The 21,673-nt window shown below is 47.6% G+C and overlaps 1 protein-coding gene across 1 annotated transcript in view; it reads left to right on the top strand.

The window, feature by feature from the left end:
* The window catches only part of LOC311129045 (voltage-dependent calcium channel subunit alpha-2/delta-1-like), a 193,801-nt gene that overhangs the window by 131,114 nt on the left and 41,014 nt on the right, over nucleotides 1-21,673 (top strand). Inside the window, exons 7-12 of the mRNA XM_084161304.1 lie at nucleotides 13,106-13,237; nucleotides 14,668-14,737; nucleotides 15,073-15,123; nucleotides 17,759-17,858; nucleotides 19,571-19,729; nucleotides 21,064-21,174. Coding sequence (XP_084017430.1) covers nucleotides 13,106-13,237; nucleotides 14,668-14,737; nucleotides 15,073-15,123; nucleotides 17,759-17,858; nucleotides 19,571-19,729; nucleotides 21,064-21,174 — 623 coding nt within the window. The remainder of the gene's footprint in view (nucleotides 1-13,105; nucleotides 13,238-14,667; nucleotides 14,738-15,072; nucleotides 15,124-17,758; nucleotides 17,859-19,570; nucleotides 19,730-21,063; nucleotides 21,175-21,673) is intronic.

Genomic DNA, 21,673 nt, shown 5'->3' with positions numbered 1-21,673 from the left:
AGGAGGAATGGGAGAAGGTCATGTGGTCTGATGAGACAAAAATATAGCTTTTTGGTCTAAACTCCACTCGCCATGTTTGGAGGAAGAAGAAGGATGAGTACAACCCCAAGAACACCATCCCAACCGTGAAGCATGGAGGTGGAAACATCATTCTTTGGGGATGCTTTTCTGCAAAGGGGACAGGACGACTGCACTGTATTGAGGGGAGGATGGATGGGGCCATGCATTGCGAGATCTTGGCCAACAACCTCCTTCCCTCAGTAAGAGCATTGAAGATGGTTCGTGGCTGGGTCTTCCAGCATGACAACGACCCGGAACACACAGCCAGGGCAACTAAGGAGTGGCTCCGTAAGAAGCATCTCAAGGTCCTGGAGTGGCCTAGCCAGTCTCCAGACCTGAACCCAATAGAAAATCTTTGGAGGGAGCTGAAAGTCCGTTTTGCCCAGCGACAGCCCCGAAACCTGAAGGATCTGGAGAAGGTCTGTATGGAGGAGTGGGCCAAAATCCCTGCTGCAGTGTGTGCAAACCTGGTCAAGATCTACAGGAAACGTATGATCTCTGTAATTGCAAACAACGGTTTCTGTACCAAATATTAAGTTCTGCTTTTCTGATGTATCAAATACTTATGTCATGCAATAAAATGCAAATTAATTACTTAAAAATCATACAATGTGATTTTCTGGATTTTTGTTTTAGATTCCGTCTCTCACAGTTGAAGTGTACCTATAATATAAATTGCAGACCTCTACATGCTTTGTAAGTAGGAAAACCTGCAAAATCGGCAGTGTATCAAATACTTGTTCTCCCCACTGTATATATATATATATATATATATATATATATATATATATATAATAAGGAATAAGGCTGTAATGTTACAAAAATGTGGAAACAGTCAAGAGGTCTGAAGATTGAATGCCAAGCGTCACGTCTGGTGGAAATCTGGCACCATCCCTGCGGTGTAGCATGGTGGTGGCAGCATCATGCTGTGGGGATGTAAAGGGTCTGAATACTTATGTAAATGTGATATTTCAGTTATTATTATTTTGTATCAATTAGAAAAAAATTATACAAAGCAGTTTTTGCTTTGTCATTATTGGGTATTGTGTGTAGATTTAAGAGGGGGAAAAAACTATTTAATCCATTTTAGAATAAGGCTGTAACATAACAAAATGTGGAAAAAGTCAAGGGGTCTGAATACTTTCTGAATGCACTGTGGGTATTTCTCTTGTCCAGGTGGTATAGGGCAGTGTACAGCGCAATGGTGATTGCATCGTCCGTGGATCTGTTGGGGCGATATGCAAATTATAGTGGGTCTAGGGTGTCGGTAAGGTGGAGGTGATATGGTCCTTAACTAATCTCTCAAAGGACTTCAGGATGACAGTAGTGAGTGCTACGGGGTGATAGTCATTTAGTTGAGTTACCTTCGCTTTCTTAGGTACACTTGAAGCAAGTGGCGACAACAGACTGGGATATTTAGAGATTGAATACAGAAGTCGGAAGTTTACATACACCTTAGCCAAATACTGTCACGATCGTTATGGGAAGAAGCGGACCAAGGCGCAGCGTGAGAAGCGTACATCTTTTAATGAGTACTTTACAAAATAACAAAACAATACATGAAGTCCTAGGTTAAATACACAAACCTTCCGGAACAAGATCCCACAAAACAAAAGTGGCAACAGGCTGCCTAAGTATGGTTCCCAATCAGAGACAACGAGAATCAGCTTCCTCTGATTGGGAACCACCCTGGCCAACATAGAAAACACGAACTAGAACACAACATAGAAAATAACTAAACATAGGAACTAACACCCTGGCTCAACATTAAAGAGTCCCCAGAGCCAGGGCGTGATAGTACCCCCCCCCCCCCCAAAGGTGCGGACTGCGACCGCGCCAACCAAACACCACAGGGGAGGCACCGGTGGAACAGGCACGGGCTGTGCCGGACTGACGACGACACCACTGGCTTGGTGCGGGGAGCAGGAACAGGCCGGACCGGGCTGGCGACGCGCACCACTGGCTTGGTGCGGGGAGCAGGAACGGGCCGGACCGGGCTGACGACGTGCACCACTGGCTTGGTGTGGGGAGCAGGAACAGGCCGGACCGGGCTGGTGACGCGCACCACTGCCTTGGTGCGGGGAGCAGGAACGGGCCGGACCGGGCTGACGACGCGCACCCCTGGCTTGGTGCGGAGAGCAGGAACGGGCCGGACCGGGCTGACGACGCGCACCACAGGCTTGGTGCGGGGAGCAGGAACAGGCCGGACCGGGCTGGCGACGCGCACCACTGGCTTGGTGCGGGGAGCAGGCACAGGCCGGACCGGGAGTGCGACGCGCACCACTGGCTTGGTGCGGGGAGCAGGAACGGGCCGGACCGGGCTGACGACGCGCACCACTGGCTTGGTGCGGGGAGCAGGAACGGGCCGGACCGGGCTGGCGACGCGCACCACAAGCTTGGTGCGGGGAGCAGGAACAGGCCGGACCGGGCTGACGACGCGCACCACTGGCTTGGTGCGGGGAGCAGGAACAGGCCGGACCGGGCTGGCGAAGCGCACCACTGGCTTGGTGCGGGGAGCAGGAACAGGCCGGACCGGGCTGTGGAGATGGACTGGAGGTCTGGAGCGAAGAGCTGACACAACCCGTCCTGGCTGAATGCCTATTACTACACACTCTGTGTGAGGCATCAGCACAGGACGTACAGGGCTGTGCACTCGTACTGGCACTACAGCACGTGGCACTGGCGCAGGATATCCGGGACCGAGGAGGGGTACTGGAGGCCATGAGCGTTGAGCCGGCACACTCCGTCCTGGCTGCATGCCCACCTTAGCACGATACGTGCGTGGTGCTAGCACAGGACGTACAGGACTGTGCCGGACCACTCGCGGCACAGTACGCAGCTCCGCATACCTCAGAACCTGCCCAGTCTCACGCTGCCTAGCCTGAGTACGGGGAGTTGGCTCTGCTCTACCTCTAGGCTCCGCCAACCTCCCTTCCAGCCCCCCAAACCTGGTGGCCTCCTCTCCTAATCCGCCGATACGTCCTGTAGCTGCCTCCAGCATCCCCGTCGTCCATGCCGTGTGCCCCCACAACATTTTTTATTGGGGTTGCCTCTCGCCTGACCGACGACGACCCGGTTGGCGCCGCTTCGGCTCTCCTGCCTGGGCATCCTCCCTCATCGCCCTCCGGTAGCGGACGGCCTCCTCCTCAGTGATTCTCCCCCAACCGAGGAGGACATCTACCAGAGTAACCTCCTGTTCCATACCCGGCGTTTGCTCCTGCACACGCTGCTTGGTCCTTCTTTGGTGGGATCTTCTGTCACGATCGTTATGGGAAGAAGCGGACCAAGGCGCAGCGTGAGAAGCGTACATCTTTTAATGAGTACTTTACAAAATAACAAAACGACAAAACGATACGTGAAGTCCTAGGTTAAATACACAAACCTTCCGGAACAAGATCCCACAAAACAAAAGTGCCAACAGGCTGCCTAAGTATGGTTCCCAATCAGAGACAACGAGAATCAGCTGCCTCTGATTGGGAACCACCCTGGCCAACATAGAAAACACGAACTAGAACACAACATAGAAAATAACTAAACATAGGAACTAACACCCTCATGCATTGTGACAACACCCTCATGCATTGTGGTGCCGGTAGTATGGGCGATGGACGCAGATATAGCGCAGGCATTACGCACAGATCCATCTCCACCGCAGTGTCCAGCTGGGCTGCAGTACGTGCCTGCGCTTATTCGTGATCGTCTGATCTACTGGGCAGCAGTACGTGCCTGCGCTTATTCGTGATCGTCTGATCTACTGGGCACACACGTCACCCTCCTCTGGTCATCCAGGTATCGGTCGTACAATGCGCTGCCTGACCGAGAAGTACTGGTGGCCTACCTTGGCTAAGGACGTGAGGGTGTATGTTTCCTCATGCTCAGTGTGCGCCCAGAGTAAGGCACCTAGGCACCTCCCAGCGGGTAAGCTACAACCTTTACCAGTTCCACAACGACCATGGTCTCACCTGAGTATTGATTTTCTCACTGATCTTCCCCCCTCCCAAGGTAACACCACTATCCTGGTCGTTGTGGACCGCTTTTCAAAGTCCTGCCGCCTCCTTCCTCTGCCCAGTCTCCCCCACGGCCCTACAAACTGCGGAGGCTCTGTTTACTCACGGGGTGCCAGAGGATATAGTGTCCGACCGAGGTCCCCAGTTCACATCTAGAGTCTGGAAGGCGTTCATGGAACGTCTGGGGGTCTCGGTCAGCCTGACCTCTGGATTTCACCCCGAGAGTAATGGGCAGGTGGAAAGGGTGAATCAAGATGTGGGTAGGTTCCTGCGGACCTACTGTCAGGAACGGCCAGGGGAGTGGTCGGTGTTCCTGCCATGGGCAGAATATGCTCAGAACTCTCTCCGCCACTCCTCCACTAACCTAACACCTTTCCAATGTGTTTTGGGTTACCAACCGTGGCACCAGAGCCAGACCGAGGCTCCTGCGGTGGATGACTGGTTTCGGCGCGCGGAGGAGACTTGGGACGCTGCCCACGTTTGCCTCCAGCGCGCCGTGCGTCGTCAGAAGGCCAACGCTGACCGCCACCGCAGGGAGGCCCCGGTGTTCGTACCGGGGGATCGGGTCTGGCTCTCGACCCGGAATCTGCCCCTCCGCCTGCCCTGCCGGAAGCTGAGCCTGCGGTTTGTGGGGCCGTTTAAAGTCCTGAGGAGAATAAACGAGGTGACATACAGGTTGTTACTCCCCCCTGATTACCATATTAACCCCTCGTTTCATGTGTCTCTCCTCAGGCCGGTGGTAGCTGGTCCGCTCCAGGAGTCTGAGGTGCGGGAGGTTCCTCCACCTCCTCTGGATATTGAGGGGGCCCCGGCGTACTCGGTCCGTTCCATCCTGGATTCGAGGCGTCGGGTGGGGGACCTTCAGTACCTCGTGGAGTGGGAGGGGTACTGTCCGGAGGAACGGTGCTGGGTCCCAAGGCGGGACATCCTCGATCCCTCCCTGTTGAGGGATTTCCAACGTCGCCATCCTACTCGCCCTTCTCCGCGTCCTCCTTGCCGTCCTCAAGGCCGGGGTCGGCGCACTGCTGGAGCCGCGCGTGGGGGGGATGGGGGGTACTGTCACGACTTCCGCCGAGGCTGCCCCCCCTCCTGGTTCGGGCAGGCTTCGGCGTTCGTCGTCACCGGAGTACTAGCTACTGCCGATCCCATTCTCATCACTCCACTTGTCATGTCTTGTCAATCACACACACCTGGTGCTCATTCCCCTAATTAGTATGTGTATAAGTGTTCCCTCTTGTCTTTGTGAGTGATTGTTTGTTGTGAGAGTGTGTAGCTCGGTTGAGCTACTATTCACTGTATTTATGCCAAGGTGGATATTTTCTCTTGTAATAGTTTCGTTTAACGCTTGGGGCATTTGATTTATGTAAACGGAATAAACTCTGGACTTCGGTATTTTACCTCCTGCGCCTGACTCCTTCATTCACACTTCGTCACAGATATAGATACTTTGTACCTGTTTCCTCCAGCATCTTCACAAGGTCCTTTGCTGTTGTTCTGGGATTGATTTGCACTTTTCGCACCAAAGTACGTTCATCTCTAGGAGACAGAACGCGTCTCCTTCCTGAGCGGTATGACAGCTGCGTGGTCCCATTGTGTTTATACTTGCATACTATTGTTTGTACAGATAAACGTGGTACCTTCAGGCGTTTGGAAATTGCTCCCAAGGATGAACCAGACTTGTGGAGGTCTACAATTGTTTTTCTGAGGTCTTAGCTGATTTCTTTTGATTTTCCCATGATGTCAAGCAAAGAGGCACTGAGTTTGAAGGTAGGCCTTGAAATACATCCACTCGTACACCTCCAATTGACTCAAAATATGTCAATTAGCCTATCAGAAGCTTCTAAAGCCATGACATCATTTTCTGGAATTTTCCAAGCTGTTTAAAGGCACAGTCAACTTAGTGTATGTAAACTTCTGACCCACTTGAATTGTGATACATTTAATTATAAGTGAAATAATCTGTCTGTAAACAATTGTTGGAAATATTTATTGTGTCATGCACAAAGTAGATGTCCTAACCGACTTGCCAAAACTATAGTTTGTTAACAAGAAATGTGTGGAGTGGTTGAAAAACGAGTTTTAATGACTCCAACCTAAGTGTATGTAAACTTCCGACTTCAACTGTATGTCCATAATCACTCCTGCCAGCTGGTCTGCACATACTCTGAGGACACGGCTTGGGCTGCCGTCTGGGCCTGCAGACTTTCGAGTATTAACACGCTTCAATGACTTACTCATGTCGACCACGGAGAACGAGAGCTCACAGTCCTCGTCAGGGGACCGCTTCGTTGTTTAACTCGAAGCGGGCAAATAAAGTTTTAAGCTCGTCCGGGAGCGAGACGTCGGTGTCCGAGACGTGGCTTGCTCTCCCGTTATAATCTGTGATTGTCTGGAGTCCCTGCCACATACGTCTCATGTCTGAGCCGTTGAATTGCGACTCCATTTTGTCCCTCTACTGTCATTTTGCTTCTTTGGTTGCCTTATGGAGGTCGTAGCTGGTCCGTTTGTACACAATTAAGTTCCCTGTCACCTTGCCATGGTTAAATGCGGCGGTTCGCGCTTTTGGTTTTACACAAATGCTGCCATCAATCCGTGTTTTTTTCTTTGGAGAGTTCTTTCTTCCTGTCCGCGCGATGGATGGAGAACCCTGCTGGCTGAATGGATGGAGACAATATATATACAGTCTGTATGTCTTTTTGGAAGGAAATCCCCCCTGAGCTCATCTACTTTATTGTCCAGGGACTGAATGTTAGCGAGTAATATACCCTGAAGCGGTGGATGGTACGCACGCCACTTGAGTCTGACTGACTAGGGCTCGCTTCTTCCATCTCTTCTCCGCCGTCAGTGTTTTGGTGCAGCCCCCGGGATTAATAGAGCTGCCTCAGGAAGTTCAAACATAGGATCCAGGTCAGGGAAGTTGAATTTCTGCTTGAATATCTGGTAAATTACCGGCAATCTAATATTCCGTAGTTATTTCTGGCTGTAGGTAATAATAGAAGAAACATTCTGAGCAAAACATAAAAATAAAAAAAAGCTAGAAACAGGGCGACCATGTCTGTCAGTGCCATCTTGTGTCAAAAAGGCACCCCAGAGCCAGCAAAACTACACTATTCCAAACTGATGTCATAAATAAAATATCCATCACTATTCTAAATCTCTGGTACTGTTCTAGACTGAATGCCAATTTTATCACTATTCAACAGAATTTTATTTTCTAGAAATCCTGAATATTACTCTGTGTCCATTACAGCTAGTGACGATCAACAGAGATATACAGTGCAAACAATAACTAGGTAAAAACAAACATGTATTGCTGATATTATCTGATTAAAAATGATCAGATCATCCTCTGAAGTCATACCTTGTTGTGAGCCTGAGAGATTTGGTAATACAGGTAGCCCATGTTACATTGCTGCTGCATTCTGCACTCATCATGTCTAACAGAAAATAAACTAGAGTGAATTATTCTCCCTGGTGTTTGATAACCACTCTAAATTAAATTAGGTGCTTATTTTACAGATCACTTACTTTCACGGTACTCAGTCTGTGTGATTGACATGAGAGATGATCAGAGGGGCTGACTTTTTACCACCATCATTATGATATGGGCTGAAGTACGGATAGAGTTTCTCAGTGAAGGTGTAACCAGTGAAAGAGTAGATATGAGACCTGGCCTCCATATCATAAAAGGAGACCTGACCCTCCTCATAATCCACAAACAACCCCACCTTCTGGGGCTTTTCTCTCAGAGAGAGGCGGACACAGCTGGGGGCACAAGCTGTGTACGTACTCCCATCCCTCAGGATCACTGCCCAGCGTCCATTATCAGGGCTCAGTGTGATAGTCCCCTTTCTGTTGATGGACTCTGTAGAGACACCTAAACTCCATCCAGTCTTCCCTGTAACACTTACCTCATAGTAGAATCTCCCTGAGGAGTAGCTCTCCTTTCCCAAGACATTAACGGCAGAATCAAACCTCTTTGGGTTATCAGGGAGATCCTGTTTTTTGTCTCCAGTTCTCACTTCTTTCCCATTCTTAGACAGTTTGAGCCAGGGGCTTGCTGTATCAGGGTCCAAGGTAACATCCACTGCATACTGCTGAATCCTCTTCAGCTCAGCATCACACAACCTCTTCATCTCACTCATAAGTGTCTCTTCAAGCACACACACAGGTTACATATAAATTACATCTTGCTCTAACTATACAGACATAGTGTCTGTCTGCATCGTTGTCCCACACACACGTGCACGTACAGTGAGGGAAAAAAGTATTTGATCCCCTGCTGATTTTGTACGTTTGCCCACTGACAAAGAAATAATCAGTCTATAATTTTAATGGTAGGTTTATTTGAACAGTGAGAGACAGAATAACAACAACAAAAATCCAGAAAAACACGTCAAAAATGTTATAAATTGATTTGCATTTTAATGAGGGAAATAAGTATTTGACCCCCTCTCAATCAGAAAGATTTCTGGCTCCCAGGTGTCTTTTATACAGGTAACGAGCTGAGATTAGGAGCACACTCCTAATCTCAGCTTGTTACCTGTATAAAAGACACCTGTCCACAGAAGCAATCAATCAATCAGATTCCAAACTCTCCACCATGGCCAAGACCAAAGAGCTCTCCAAGGATGTCAGGGACAAGATTGTAGACCTACACAAGGCTGGAATGGGCTACGAGACCATCGCCAAGCAGCTTGGTGAGAAGGTGACAACAGTTGGTGCGATTATTCGCAAATGGAAGAAACACAAAAGAACTGTCAATCTCCCTCGGCCTGGGGCTCCATGCAAGATCTCACCTCGTGGAGTTGCAATGATCATGAGAACGGTGAGTAATCAGCCCAGAACTACACGGGAGGATCTTGTCAATGATCTCAAGGCAGCTGGGACCATAGTCACCAAGAAAATAATTGGTAACACACTACGCCGTGAAGGACTTAAATCCTGCAGCGCCCGCAAGGTCCCCCTGCTCAAGGTAGCACATATACAGGCCCGTCTGAAGTTTGCCAATGAACATCTGAATGATTCAGAGGAGAACTGAGTGAAAGTGTTGTGGACAGATGAGACCAAAATCGAGCTCTTTGGCATCAACTCAACTCGCCATGTTTGGAGGAGGAGGAATGCTGCCTATGAACCCAAGAACACCATCCCCACCGTCAAACATGGAGGTGGAAACATTATGCTTTGGGGGTGTTTTTCTGCTAAGGGGACAGGACAACTTCACCGCATCAAAGGGACGATGGACGGGGCCATGTACCGTCAAATCTTGGGTGAGAACCTCCTTCCCTCAGCCAGGGCATTGAAAATGGGTCGTGGATGGGTATTCCAGCATGACAATGACCCAAAACCCACGGCCAAGGCAACAAAGGAGTGGCTCAAGAAGAAGCACATTAAGGTCCTGGAGTGGCCTAGCCAGTCTCCAGACCTTAATCCCATAGAAAATATGTGGAGGGAGCTGAAGGTTTGAGTTGCCAAACATCAGGCTCGAAACCTTAATGACTTGGAGAAGATCTGCAAAATGGAGTGGGACAAAATCCCTCCTGAGATGTGTGCAAACCTGGTGGCCAACTACAAGAAACGTCTGACCTCTGTGATTGCCAACAAGGGTTTTGCCACCAAGTACTGGGTCATGTTTTGCTGAGGGGTCAAATACTTATTTCCCTCATTAAAATGCAAGTCAATTTATAGCATTTTTGACATGCGTTTTTCTGGATTTTTTTGTTGTTATTCTGTCTCTCACTGTTCAAATAAACCTACCATTAAAATTATAGACTGATCATGTCTTTGTCAGTGGGCAAACGTACAAAATCAGCAGGGGATCAAATACTTTTTTCCCTCACTGTAATTATTTAACATTCAGTCATGGTCATAATCTACTCTAGCCAATACATTTTCAAGTAATATCAACAGACTTTCAATAACACACACAAACTACACATACACTCATTGAAATGCATGCGTGAATCCCCCCCCTTGTCACGATCGTTATAGAGAGTAGACCAAGGCGCAGCGTGATGAACGAACATATTTATTTAAATAATGAATGCACGAACAAAACGAAAACGTGACGTCCTACGGTAAACACAACCCAAACGGAACAAGATCCCACAAACACGAATGGAAAACAGACTGTTTAAATATGGTTCCCAATCAGAGACAACCAGCCACAGCTGACACTCGTTGCCTCTGATTGAGAACCACACTGGCCAACATAGAAATAGAACACATAGACCTACCACACAGAACTAGAATACATAGAATCTACACACCCTGGCTCAACATATAGAGTCCCCAGAGCCAGGGTGTGACAGTACCCCCCCCCCAAAGGCGCGGACTGCGACCGCGCCTCAACATAGACAAACCAGGGGAGGGCTGGGTGGGCATTCCTCCTCGGAGGCGGTTCCGGCTCCGGGCTTGACCACCACCCTTCAATACTCCCCCCGTAGTGCCCCTGGTCCGGTCTGGCCCCGCTGGCTGGAGCTGGACTGGACATCGTAGGAGCGGATTGCTTCAGCTCCGGTGTGGAGCAGCTGACCGGTACCTGACCAGGCACCGGTGACCCAGGCACGGGTTGTGCCGGACTGACGACGCACACCCCTGGCTTGGTGCGTGGAGCAGGAACGGGCCGGACCGGACTGACGACACACACCCCTGGCTTGGTGCGTGGAGCAGGAACGGACCGGACCGGACTGACGATGCGCACCCTTGGCTTGGTGCGTGGAGCAGGAACGGGCCGGACCGGGCTGACGATGCGCACCCCTGGTTTGGTGCGTGGAGCAGCAACGGGCCTTACCGGGCTGACGACTCGCACCCCTGGCTTGGTGCGAGTGGCAGGAACAGGCCGGGCCGGGCTGACGACTCGCACCCCTGGCTTGGTGCGAGTGGCAGGAACAGGCCGGGCCGGGCTGGCGACGCGCACCGTAGGCTTGGTGCGAGTGGCAGGAACAGGCCGGGCCGGGCTGGCGACGCGCACCGTAGGCTTGGTGCGAGTGGCAGGAACAGGCCGGGCCGGGCTGGCGACGCGCACCGTAGGCTTGGTGCGAGTGGCAGGAACAGGCCGGGCCGGGCTGGCGACGCGCACCGTAGGCTTGGTGCGAGTGGCAGGAACAGGCCGGGCCGGGCTGGCGACGCGCACCGTAGGCTTGGTGCGGGGAGCAGGAACAGGCCGGGCCGGGCTGGCGACGCGCACCGTAGGCTTGGTGCGAGTAGCAGGAACAGGCCGGGCCGGGCTGGCGACGCGCACCGTAGGCTTGGTGCGAGTGGCAGGAACAGGCCGGGCCGGGCTGGCGACGCGCACCGTAGGCTTGGTGCGGGGAGCAGGAACAGGCCGGGCCGGGCTGGTGACACGCACCGTAGGCTTGGTGCGAGGGGCAGGAACAGGCCGGGCCGGGCTGTGGAGACGGATAGGAGGCCTGGAGTGAAGAGCGGCCACAACCCGTCCAGGCTGAATGCCTACCTTCACACACTCTGTGTGAGGCATCCGCACAGGACGTACAGGGCTGTGTACCCGTACTGGCATACCGGTCACCTGTCATCACATCAGGCTTTTGCGGCACTATCTTATCTACACTATTAAAACCCTCCGCTATTCTGAAATCAGCTATATATTTTGATTCAAGCTACTAGGCTTTTCAATCAGACGATTTCCCTGTTTGCCCAATCAAAGTTACTGTAGCATATCATCGCAGGAAAACAAAAAGTGTACCTCAGGCTACACTCTCTCACACTTCAAAACCCATCATACATAGTCACACTGTCACTACTGCCTACACCTTAGCTAGCTAGCTAGCTTAGCTTTCTACTGCATCAATGGATTCCCAGGAGAGAGAAATCGCTAGATTTCTAAATAGTAATGTTTTGCTGGGAGCTGGTTCAGACGATCAGTGGCGTGAACTTATTGCCGACTACTTTTTGACCCTGAGCCGGAGAGCGTCGTCACCATCAGCGACTCTGCAGACAGCACAGACAGACGAGTTAACCGAAGTTGAGGCCGAGCCCCTTGAGGAGGCAACCGAGGAAGACCACCCGTTAATGGTGGATCCGTCAATTACGGTGCTTGTGTGTGTGTGTGTGTGTGTGTGTGTGCATGGGCACGAGGGAGAGAGAAGTGGGGAATGTGTAGCCCATAAAGCATTTGCAGTAACTGTGTGTGTGTGTGTGTGTGTGTGTGTGTGTGTGTGTATGTGTGAGTTTTTAGGCCCGCCACAAGGAGTCGCTAGAGCGTGATTAGCCAAGTAAAGCCCCCCCCCGGCCAAACCCTCCCCTAACCCAGACAACGCTAGGCCAATTGTGCGCCGCCCTATGGGACTCCCGGTCACGGCCAGTTGTGACAAAGCCTGGGATTGAACCCGGCTCTGTAGTGACGCCTCAAGCACTGCGATGCAGTGCCTTAGACCGCTACGCCACTCAGGAGCTTTACATGTACGTGTTGGTGAGAGTCTCACCTTTGCACAGAGGGGTCATATTAGTGTTTAGCCCAAACTTTTTCGGACGCTACAGACAGAAGTTGGCTGATCGGCTGTACCAACTTCAGACGAGTCCCAAGACACTTGTGGGGGTCATAATTGTTTCTAGGCTGAGAACACCGATTTTCGGGTTGTTTTATGGTCTGACAAACATCGTTCTAGCTTTATCACCTTTCACCGCAGATGCAGAAGTGCGACATTGGCGGATGCGGTGGATTGAGACGCATCCAATGCAATAAAACCGACATCTCTTTTTATTATTATGCTAATTCGATTTCAGCGTGGTGCGGACATCGACTTTAGGGGGTTAAACTAGAATCACAGATTTACGGGAGTGAAACATCTCGCTTCGCCGCTCTCATCTGTGAATACTCATCTGTCGCTTCAATAAAATTTCTGTACATGTTTTTGAGTTATATCATGTTGTTATGTGTCTTATATACCAATCCGTCACCTCACAGGAAGTCCCCTCTCAGAAAATGAAATTGATCAAAAACAGCTGTAAATATCACAGAGTGGGCCTTTAACTCTGTTATTTGAATACTAATGTGTGTGTGTTTGTCTATTCCACAGCCACCATTGTGCTGAATGAGCTGAACTGGACAGACGCATTAGAGGACGTGTTTAGGAAGAACAAGGAAGAGGATCCTACTCTCCTGTGGCAGGTGTTCGGCAGCGCCACCGGATTGGCTCGCTACTTCCCAGGTGAGTGGCCAGCCAGCCAATCGGCTTGCGCCCTCAGCCCATGACCTTCCAGTGGCTATTAATGGAGACGTAATGCGCTGTGCCACCAAAGGGCCACTTTGTCACACCGTATTTACTCAGCACTCACATACACACACACACTGAAAGAACACACAGAAAGAGAGAGCTCACTCTCTCTCACTCGCTCACACACACACAGAGCTTTCTCTCTCTCTCCTTCTCTCTCTCTCGTTCTCTCTCTCTCTCGTTCTCTCTCTCTTATTCTCTCTCTCTCGTTATCTCTCTCTCTCTCTCGCTCTCTCTCTCTCTCTTGTTCTCTCTCTCTCGTTCTCTCTCTCTCGTTATCTCTCTCTCTCTCTCTCTCTTGTTCCCTCTCTCTCGTTCTCTCTCTTGTTCTTTCTCTCTCTTTCTCTCTCTCTCTCTATCTCTTTCTCTCTCTCGTTCTCTCTCTCTCTCTCGTTCTCTCTCTCGTTCTCTCTCTCTCTCTCTCTCTCTCTCTCTCTCTCTCTCTCTCTCTCTCTCTCTCTCTCTCTCTCTCTCTCTCTCTCTCTCTCTCTCTCTCTCACTCACACACACACACACACACACACGCCGAGGCTGGGCAAACAGTGAGTCATGGCGATCCCTGTGTTTGTCACCAAGGGTAGTTCTGGGCTTGTTGACACACACAGAGACATGGACAGAGACAGGGATGGGGACAAGGACACTGGGACAGGGACAGAGACGGGGACAAGGACACTGGGACAGCCATCAATAGACTCCTTATTCCCAACCTCTGACATGACAGACCTGGAAAGCACTTTGTGAAAATTGTTAATGTAGAAAAGTTGTTCTAAATATATTTCAGATTCATTATATATAATAACAAAGAATAAGGTTTCAGCTGAAACTTTAAGTGTGTGCTAAAGCAATCTATTCAATCTTTATGATAGGAAGTTAAACTGGGATTCAAGTAAGTTTAAGTTGAGAAAACATAAGAAACCTGCACACTGCTCTTGCTAGTATCATTGCTCTTTATTAAGCTTTACGTATCGGCCTCAAGGCCTTCGTCAGAGCTTTTGTGAGTGTTTTTAATTTCCCCCATTATGGAGACATTGCTCCACCCACATCCGTTCAATGCATCGAATGGGGTTGAAGTCAAGGAAAATGAAACGTGCTACCAAATATAACAATGTGCATTTCATAAGTATTCTATTAAAATGTATTCAACACGTCTGTAAAACAACATTTAGAATTTTGAATCAAAGTAAGTTGAAGTTAAAATGCAGTGTTTAAAGTCAATAAACTGTTATGTTGTACGTAACATTCAGCTGGTTAGGAGTCTATGTCTGGACTCAAATTAAGCATTATGTTTTTACTGTGAAGTGTTTTGTCTTTTCAAATGCACTTTAAATAAAGTTTCATTTGATTTAAATTGTCTTTGTACCCAGCATCCCCTTGGATGGACTCGCGAAAAACGCCCAATAAGATTGACCTCTACGACGTCCGGCGGCGACCGTGGTGAGTGGAGACACTGAGTCGCCGTCTGTCTCGTCTGTCTCCTCATCCTCCATCAATCCATCTGTCTCTCAGAACGAACGTTCCCTGCCCTGCTTGAACCAAGCTGTGTGGTCCCCATATTAAACACTGTTTGAGACACACACATTTATGCAGACACACACACACACACACAAAAATTTGCATAACCCTCTTACTTTACCATTGACATTTAAAAGTCAGACTGCTCTTGACAATGTTTTTTTTTCTGTTGGTTTATTTGTTGGAATCATTAGATATAAGGTAAAAGTTTCAAGGGTTTTTTCACCGCTGTATTTATTTGTTTGTTGGTTTACCAGGTACATCCAGGGGGCGGCGTCACCTAAGGACATGCTGATCCTAGTGGATGCGTGAGTGACTCTCTTTTTGTGATTCATATTTACAGTCAGGATCCATTTCATTACCAGTCATAAAAACAAGCTCTGTCTTCCCTGTAATGCTGAGCTTAGGGCTGCATCAGCACTCCCATGACTTTGAGATACTGAGGAAATAGAATACTTGATGAACCATAGAGAAACCATCTTTTGTTTTGCTGTGAACGTATACCTAAGAATTCTCAAACACGATTGCATTTGTGTTTACATTTTGATATTTTAGTAATCTTATTCACAGTGAATTACAGTCAGCGGTTAGTATTACACAGACCTTACACATAGTTACTACCGGTGATAACCTATGTAATAACATCGTAACAGGCTAATAAGTACACATTTCTCATTGTTTTACACCAAAAATATAAAACAATATGACAATAGGAATTGTCCGTTGAAAATGGAAAAAACATATAGGTGTCGTAATGGAGTGCCTACAATTTAGGAACTCACTTAATCGTTTTCTTGTAAAACTAAAGTGACAGTGGTTGTGTAACTACTGCTACTACTTACACACCTGATACAAGGAAATTACGCAAGACTCCCTAGAAACTCCCACAATACTCCCTGGGTATATGGCTATTTAATGTAAAGTACATCAGAAATCACTTGGAAACTTGGAAAAGTAGAGCAAGAGAGAACTTTGTCTTACAGCTGCAAGATGTAACTTTTTGGGAGACCTGACCAAATTCACATAGAAATGTGAGTTATTGATCTGTCATTCTCATTGAAAGCAAGTCTAAGAAGCGGTAGATCTGTTCTATGTTTGCTATTTCTATGGTTCCCGTTCTTAAGTTTTGTTTTTGCGTCTTTTCCTTTCGGTTTTGTACAACAGCTTCGAAAAGCTGAAAATACAATATTTTTGGTTATGGAAAATATATTTCACAGCGGTTTAGATGGTACAATGATTCTCTACACTATACTTGCTTGTTTTGTCACATAAATAGAAATTCGGCTAACTATTTCAATTTTAACAACCAGGAAATGGCAGAGCGATTTATGCATAGTGCATCTTTAATCAAACCACTATATGCTATTGTATCAACTACACACTAGGCTATCAATGTCATGTATAGCAAGTTCATCAGCAAATCCCTGCTGTTTACATAACATGTATGACAGTATCATTTTATTATGTGCTAGGGAGAATAGCCTATAGGGAGTTTTTTTGTTGCCGTTGTCATGGTATTAAAACGATTTGTCTATATTAGACGGGTAAAGCCCGTGCTACCGCGACGCACCATGATTAATTGGCTTTGCCTGGAATGGGACGTCTGGCACTGCGCCATCACCTAAATGAGAACAAAAATATATATATATATATATATATATATATATGAAAAATCAATTTTGCCCCCCGTAGCTCTTGACGCGAGATAGATAATTGGTGGGCCTGATTGACAGGCTATTTCAACATCAAAGCTGTGCCGCTGCCGTCGTCGTGACAACCGAGCAGAGGGAATATAAAATATAGAACCCTTCACTCCTCCTTTTTTCCGTTCTGTCCGTTTTTTCTTTACCTGCAACCAGTTAAAGCATGTATTTATATATAGACCATCTGCTCTCAAGCTCTCAACTTCTCTCACTTCCAATTTTAGCTTGAGTGGTGCTATGTTCAAGTGTAGGCCTACATCATTAAATGTCCTATCCTCGGCGCCGTTACGACAACACAAAATGTCAGAGTTAAAGTGACTCACTCTATGCTAATGTTAGCCTTTCATTCAGCGTTAGTGTCGGCAAGAGGAGGCATGGTGATTAGCGCTTTAAGTCCACTGCTGGGTTAGCCTAATGACGCTAGCCATTTCCCCTCATATGTTTATCCTGATAGGCCTATATCTAGAGAGCCTATTAGTGTTAGCTAAAAGCGTAGTAGTCACGCGGCATGTGGTTGTTTTAATGCCTCTATCTCTGCTTGTGCCCCAAATGGCACCCTATTCCCTATACTGCACAACTTTTGACCAGAGTCCCATAAGGCGCTAGTCAAAAGTAATGCACTGTATAGGGAATAGGGTGCCATTTAGCAGACTGCCCATGTCTTCCTCTTCATTACACTCAATGTTAGTTTTATAGCTTCAGCAAATTTAAAGGCAATGTCTTTCTGGGCCCCTGAGTGCTAACAGGCTAGTTAGCCTTCTTATTGCATATGTTATGGCGGCACCACACTTAGGCCTAGTGGTAAATATGAATTACAATATGGTGGTGTTGGTTAAGTCAAATACATTTGTTGTTTATATGGTCTGGTTCCCCTTGCTCATTACTTTGCTGTGGATATAGATGTGTTCATCTAAGAGATTTTCAATTGAAATTCATCCACACAAACAAGAGAAATACAACAACATACTATTTTAACTCTTGGCTGAAGGAAGCGATCCAGTTAAAGTTAAATCCAGATCAAACAAACACATATTTGTCTGGAGAACATAGTCATAGATGTGTAATATCTGGTAATAACATGTTCCTGTGGCACTTGATACCCTTTCTCTCCTTCCTGTAGGAAGGTCCACACCTCCAAACCAGATGATTTTCTTGGTTATTTCCCCATTACATTATAGTAATAGGCATGTAATAACACAGTCATAGATATGTAATAACAGTTTATAACCTCTGTCCATAGGAGTGGCAGTGTCTCTGGCCTCACCCTCAAGCTAATCCACACCTCTGTCAACGAGATGCTGGAGACCCTGTCGGACGATGACTACGTCAATGTGGTCTATGTGAGTATCCATGGCAGTTGGCAGAACGTGGTCTTTACACATAGGCTACTTATAGAACTAATGGAATGACTGTGGTCTTTACACATAGGCTACTTATAGGACTAATGGAATGACTTTGTGCTAGTCGTTAATGTGTTTGATGAATGGGTTCTTGGAATGAAAAGCCAACTGACATTTACTCTTGAGGTACTGACCTGTTGCACCCTCTATAACCACTGTGATTATTATTTGACCCTGCTGGTCATCTATGAACATTTGAACATCTTGAGGAACGATCTAGCCTTAATTGCCATGTACTCTTACAGTATAATCTCCACCGGCACAGCCAGAAGAGGACTGGCCACCCCTCAGAGCCTGGTTCCTCTCTAGGTTTCTTCTTAGGTTCCTGCCTTTCTAGGGAGTTTTTCCTAGCCACCGTGCTTCTACATCTGCATTGCTTACTCTTTGGGGTTTTAGGCTGGGTTTCTGTATAAGCACTTTGTGACATCTGCTGATGCAAAAAGGGCTTTATGAATAGAATTCATTGACATTTGATTGAACCTATTGAACTAATGTGATCTTAGTCCTTATTTAGAGTTATGTGCAGAATGGTGTGTGTGGGTGTGTCTGGCCTTTTGGTTAAAGTGATCTGGATGAGTGGATGGATTTGTATGTCTTTAATCAGATATGGGCTTGAATGCACACATGAATGTACTGTGTGTGTGTGTGTTTTCGTTTGCATACGTGCATATGTGCCTATAGTTATGTGTGTTCAGTGTGTCTGTGTTCAGCAGAGCCAAGTGTATCGGAGCTTAAATCCGGGGCATGCGTAACTAACTGAACGGCAGCCCATGTGGGCGCCAGCCAGACAAGACGATATGAGAGCGGCGAGGAACACACACACACACAGGCTTTCTTGTTATGAAATATCATCAGTCTTCTTATTCTTATACAGGGTTCATTAGCTCTGCCTGAAAATCTTTAGTTGGCAGACAAGTAGACACCTTTGTTCACTGTGGTGTGTGTCTGTAGCGGTAGTTTGTGCACTGAGGTGTGTGTAGCAGTGATCTCTGTAACTGGAGTGTGTGTATGGCAGTCATCTTTTCTTGTGTGTGTAAATGTGGACAGAATGATATCTGTGCCCCTTTTGAAACGACTCATATTAGTATTTCTAACCACAGCCTGTACCAAACATCAATGCCTTAAAACACAGAGTCTTATTCCCCGTCATGTGTGGAGTGTGTGGAGTGTATGGATTGTGTTGGTGTGTATGAACTGATATGTATGGGTCATCCTCTGTCTCAGTGTGTGACTTTTCTATTTCTCTTTCTCCGTCTCCCTTTTTCATTCAGTTCGATGATAATTCAACAACTCACCCTACCTCTTTCTTTCTCCCCCCCCCCTCTCTCTCTCTCTCTCTCTCCCTCTCTCTCTCTCTCTCTCTCTCTCTGTCTCTCTCTCTCTCTCCCTCCCCCTCTCTCTCTCCCCCCCTCTCTCTCTCTCTCTCTCCCTCCCCCCTCTCTCCCCCCCCTCCTCTCTCTCGCTCTCTCTCTCCCCCCCCCCCCCCCTCTCTCTCTCTCTCTCTCTCTCTCTCTCTCTCCCTCCCCCCTCTCTCCCCCCCTCCTCTCTCTCGCTCTCTCTCTCTCTCACCCCCTCTCTCTCTCTCTCCCCCCCCTCTCTCTCTCTCTCTCTCTCTCTCCCTCCCCCTCTCTCCATCTATCTGTCTGGTACAGTTCAATGATAAAGCGGTGAAGGCGGCGTGCTTTCAGAACCTGGTCCAGGCCAACGTGAGGAACAAGAGGTTCCTGAAGGATGCTGTGCGGAACATCTCAGCCAAGGGCATCACCAACTACAAGGGCGGCTTTGAGTTGGCCTTCGAGCAGCTCTCATCGGTAGGGGATGAGAGTGTGTGTGTGTGTGTGTGTGTGTGTCTGTGTGCTATAGTTTGCTGTGTTTGAATGTATGCACGTACATGCGTGTGTGCATGAAGTTAAGTGTCAGTTAGGAGGGACTGTGGTGTGGTCTGTGTGCGTGTGCATGTGTGAGTGCGTTCAAGGGAGTGAGCGAGAAAGCGAGAGGGAGAGAAGAGGGAGGGAGAGAAGCATGGCCAGTGTGTCTACAAAATTTTTAACATTTCCCTTGTATTTTTCCATTCCAACTCTTCAGACTTTGTGTCCCCTGTGTTTTCATCAGCCCACATGGTTGATATAATTCATAGAAATTGAGACATTAGATTAGCTTGAATGATGAGAATAACAATGGAAACACAAGCTACAGTACTAATAATCACCCCAGAGGAGACCATCTATTATTGTTGTCATGTATCGCCATCTGCTGGTGATTCTGGGCATTTTACTCTTCTATTTATTTCTATCACTTGGGTCGTAATTCATTAGGGCACACCCTAGCAAAACTCCCTGTTTCAGTCTGTTTTCCTCCATTTGGTTCCTAATGAATAAGACCCTGATGGTGATACCTTAAACCTTTTCCATCAAACCTTGTGTTGATAGGGTGCCCACTTTCATAAAGGAAATTAAATTATTTGTAAAAAGGAAGGTCAGCACTCTTAGAATGAAGTTTATTGAAAGGAAAATAAGTGGATTTAATTACATTTTAGTCATTTAGCAGACGCTCTTATCCAGAGCGACTTACAGGAGCAATTAGGGTTAAGTGCCTTACTCAAGGGCACATCGGCAGATTTTTCACCTAGTCGGCTCAGGGATTCGAACCAGCGACCTTTCGATTACTGGCCCAACGCTCTTAACCACTAAGCTACCTGCCACCCCAGCAATGTTTTGTCCAGGTCTGACCATTTCAATTTAATAAATCTTTAACGTCCCATCCTAAAGATCAATGAGTTTGAGTAGAGGACAATTAAATGAGAAACAATAACAATTACAAGACCTGGGGAAATATTTGTTCAAGATGCAATAAAATGATCTGTCAATAACTGATTTATTTTCTGATGGTTTTTAACTACACAGTGCATCGTAAACCTAATCACTGAGGCTTTAGTAAATTAAATGACATAAAATGTCCCCTCCGTCTCTCTTTGTGTCCCTACTCCACCCCCCTCTTCCCCCTCTCTCTCATTCTCTCTCTGTGTACCCACTCCCCATCTCTCCTCCCCTCTCTCTGTCTCTCTCTCCCCCCTCTCTTTCTCTCTCTGTGTCCTCCCCACTTTCTCTCCCCCCCCCTCTCTCTTTCTCTCTCTGTTTTTCTCTAGTTGAACGTGACCCAGGGCAGGGCGTTGTGTAACAAGATCATCATGCTGTTCACTGACGGAGGAGAGGAGCGGGCCCAGGAGATCTTCCAGAAGTATAACGCTGACAAGAAGGTTGGTTCAGAGATAGAGACAAGACATAAGAAACCCTCAGGGAGATGAGGTTCTGTGGGTAGTTTACATGATCCTGGGATAAGATTTCCATCAGAGGAGTTGGTGCTGGAGAATGCATACTGTCATGCATAAATCAAAGTGCTTCAATTACTCAATGATACAGATGTGTGTATCACAGGGGGCTGGTTGCACCTTAATTGGGGAGGACGGGCTCATAGTAATGGCTGCAACAGAATAAATGGAATGGTATCGAACACATCAAACACATATCGTTTCCTAGTGTCTGATACCATTCCATTCACTCCATTCCAGTCATTAATATGAGCCGTCCTCCCCTCACCAGCCTCCTGTGGTGTGTATATTTGCTCATAATCAGCCATTTACTGTATAATTGTGTTTAAGCAAAGTGTAGAAATCCCAGGGCAACAGGTGGACTAGTGTCTACATCTCTTGCTAGATAATACACACAAACATAAACATACTGTAGAGACATACAGGT

Source organism: Coregonus lavaretus, assembly GCF_964263955.1.
Source record: "Coregonus lavaretus genome assembly, chromosome: 5".
NCBI classification, from domain to species: domain Eukaryota; kingdom Metazoa; phylum Chordata; class Actinopteri; order Salmoniformes; family Salmonidae; genus Coregonus; species Coregonus lavaretus.
This window is presented reverse-complemented; position numbering and strand designations above follow the sequence as displayed.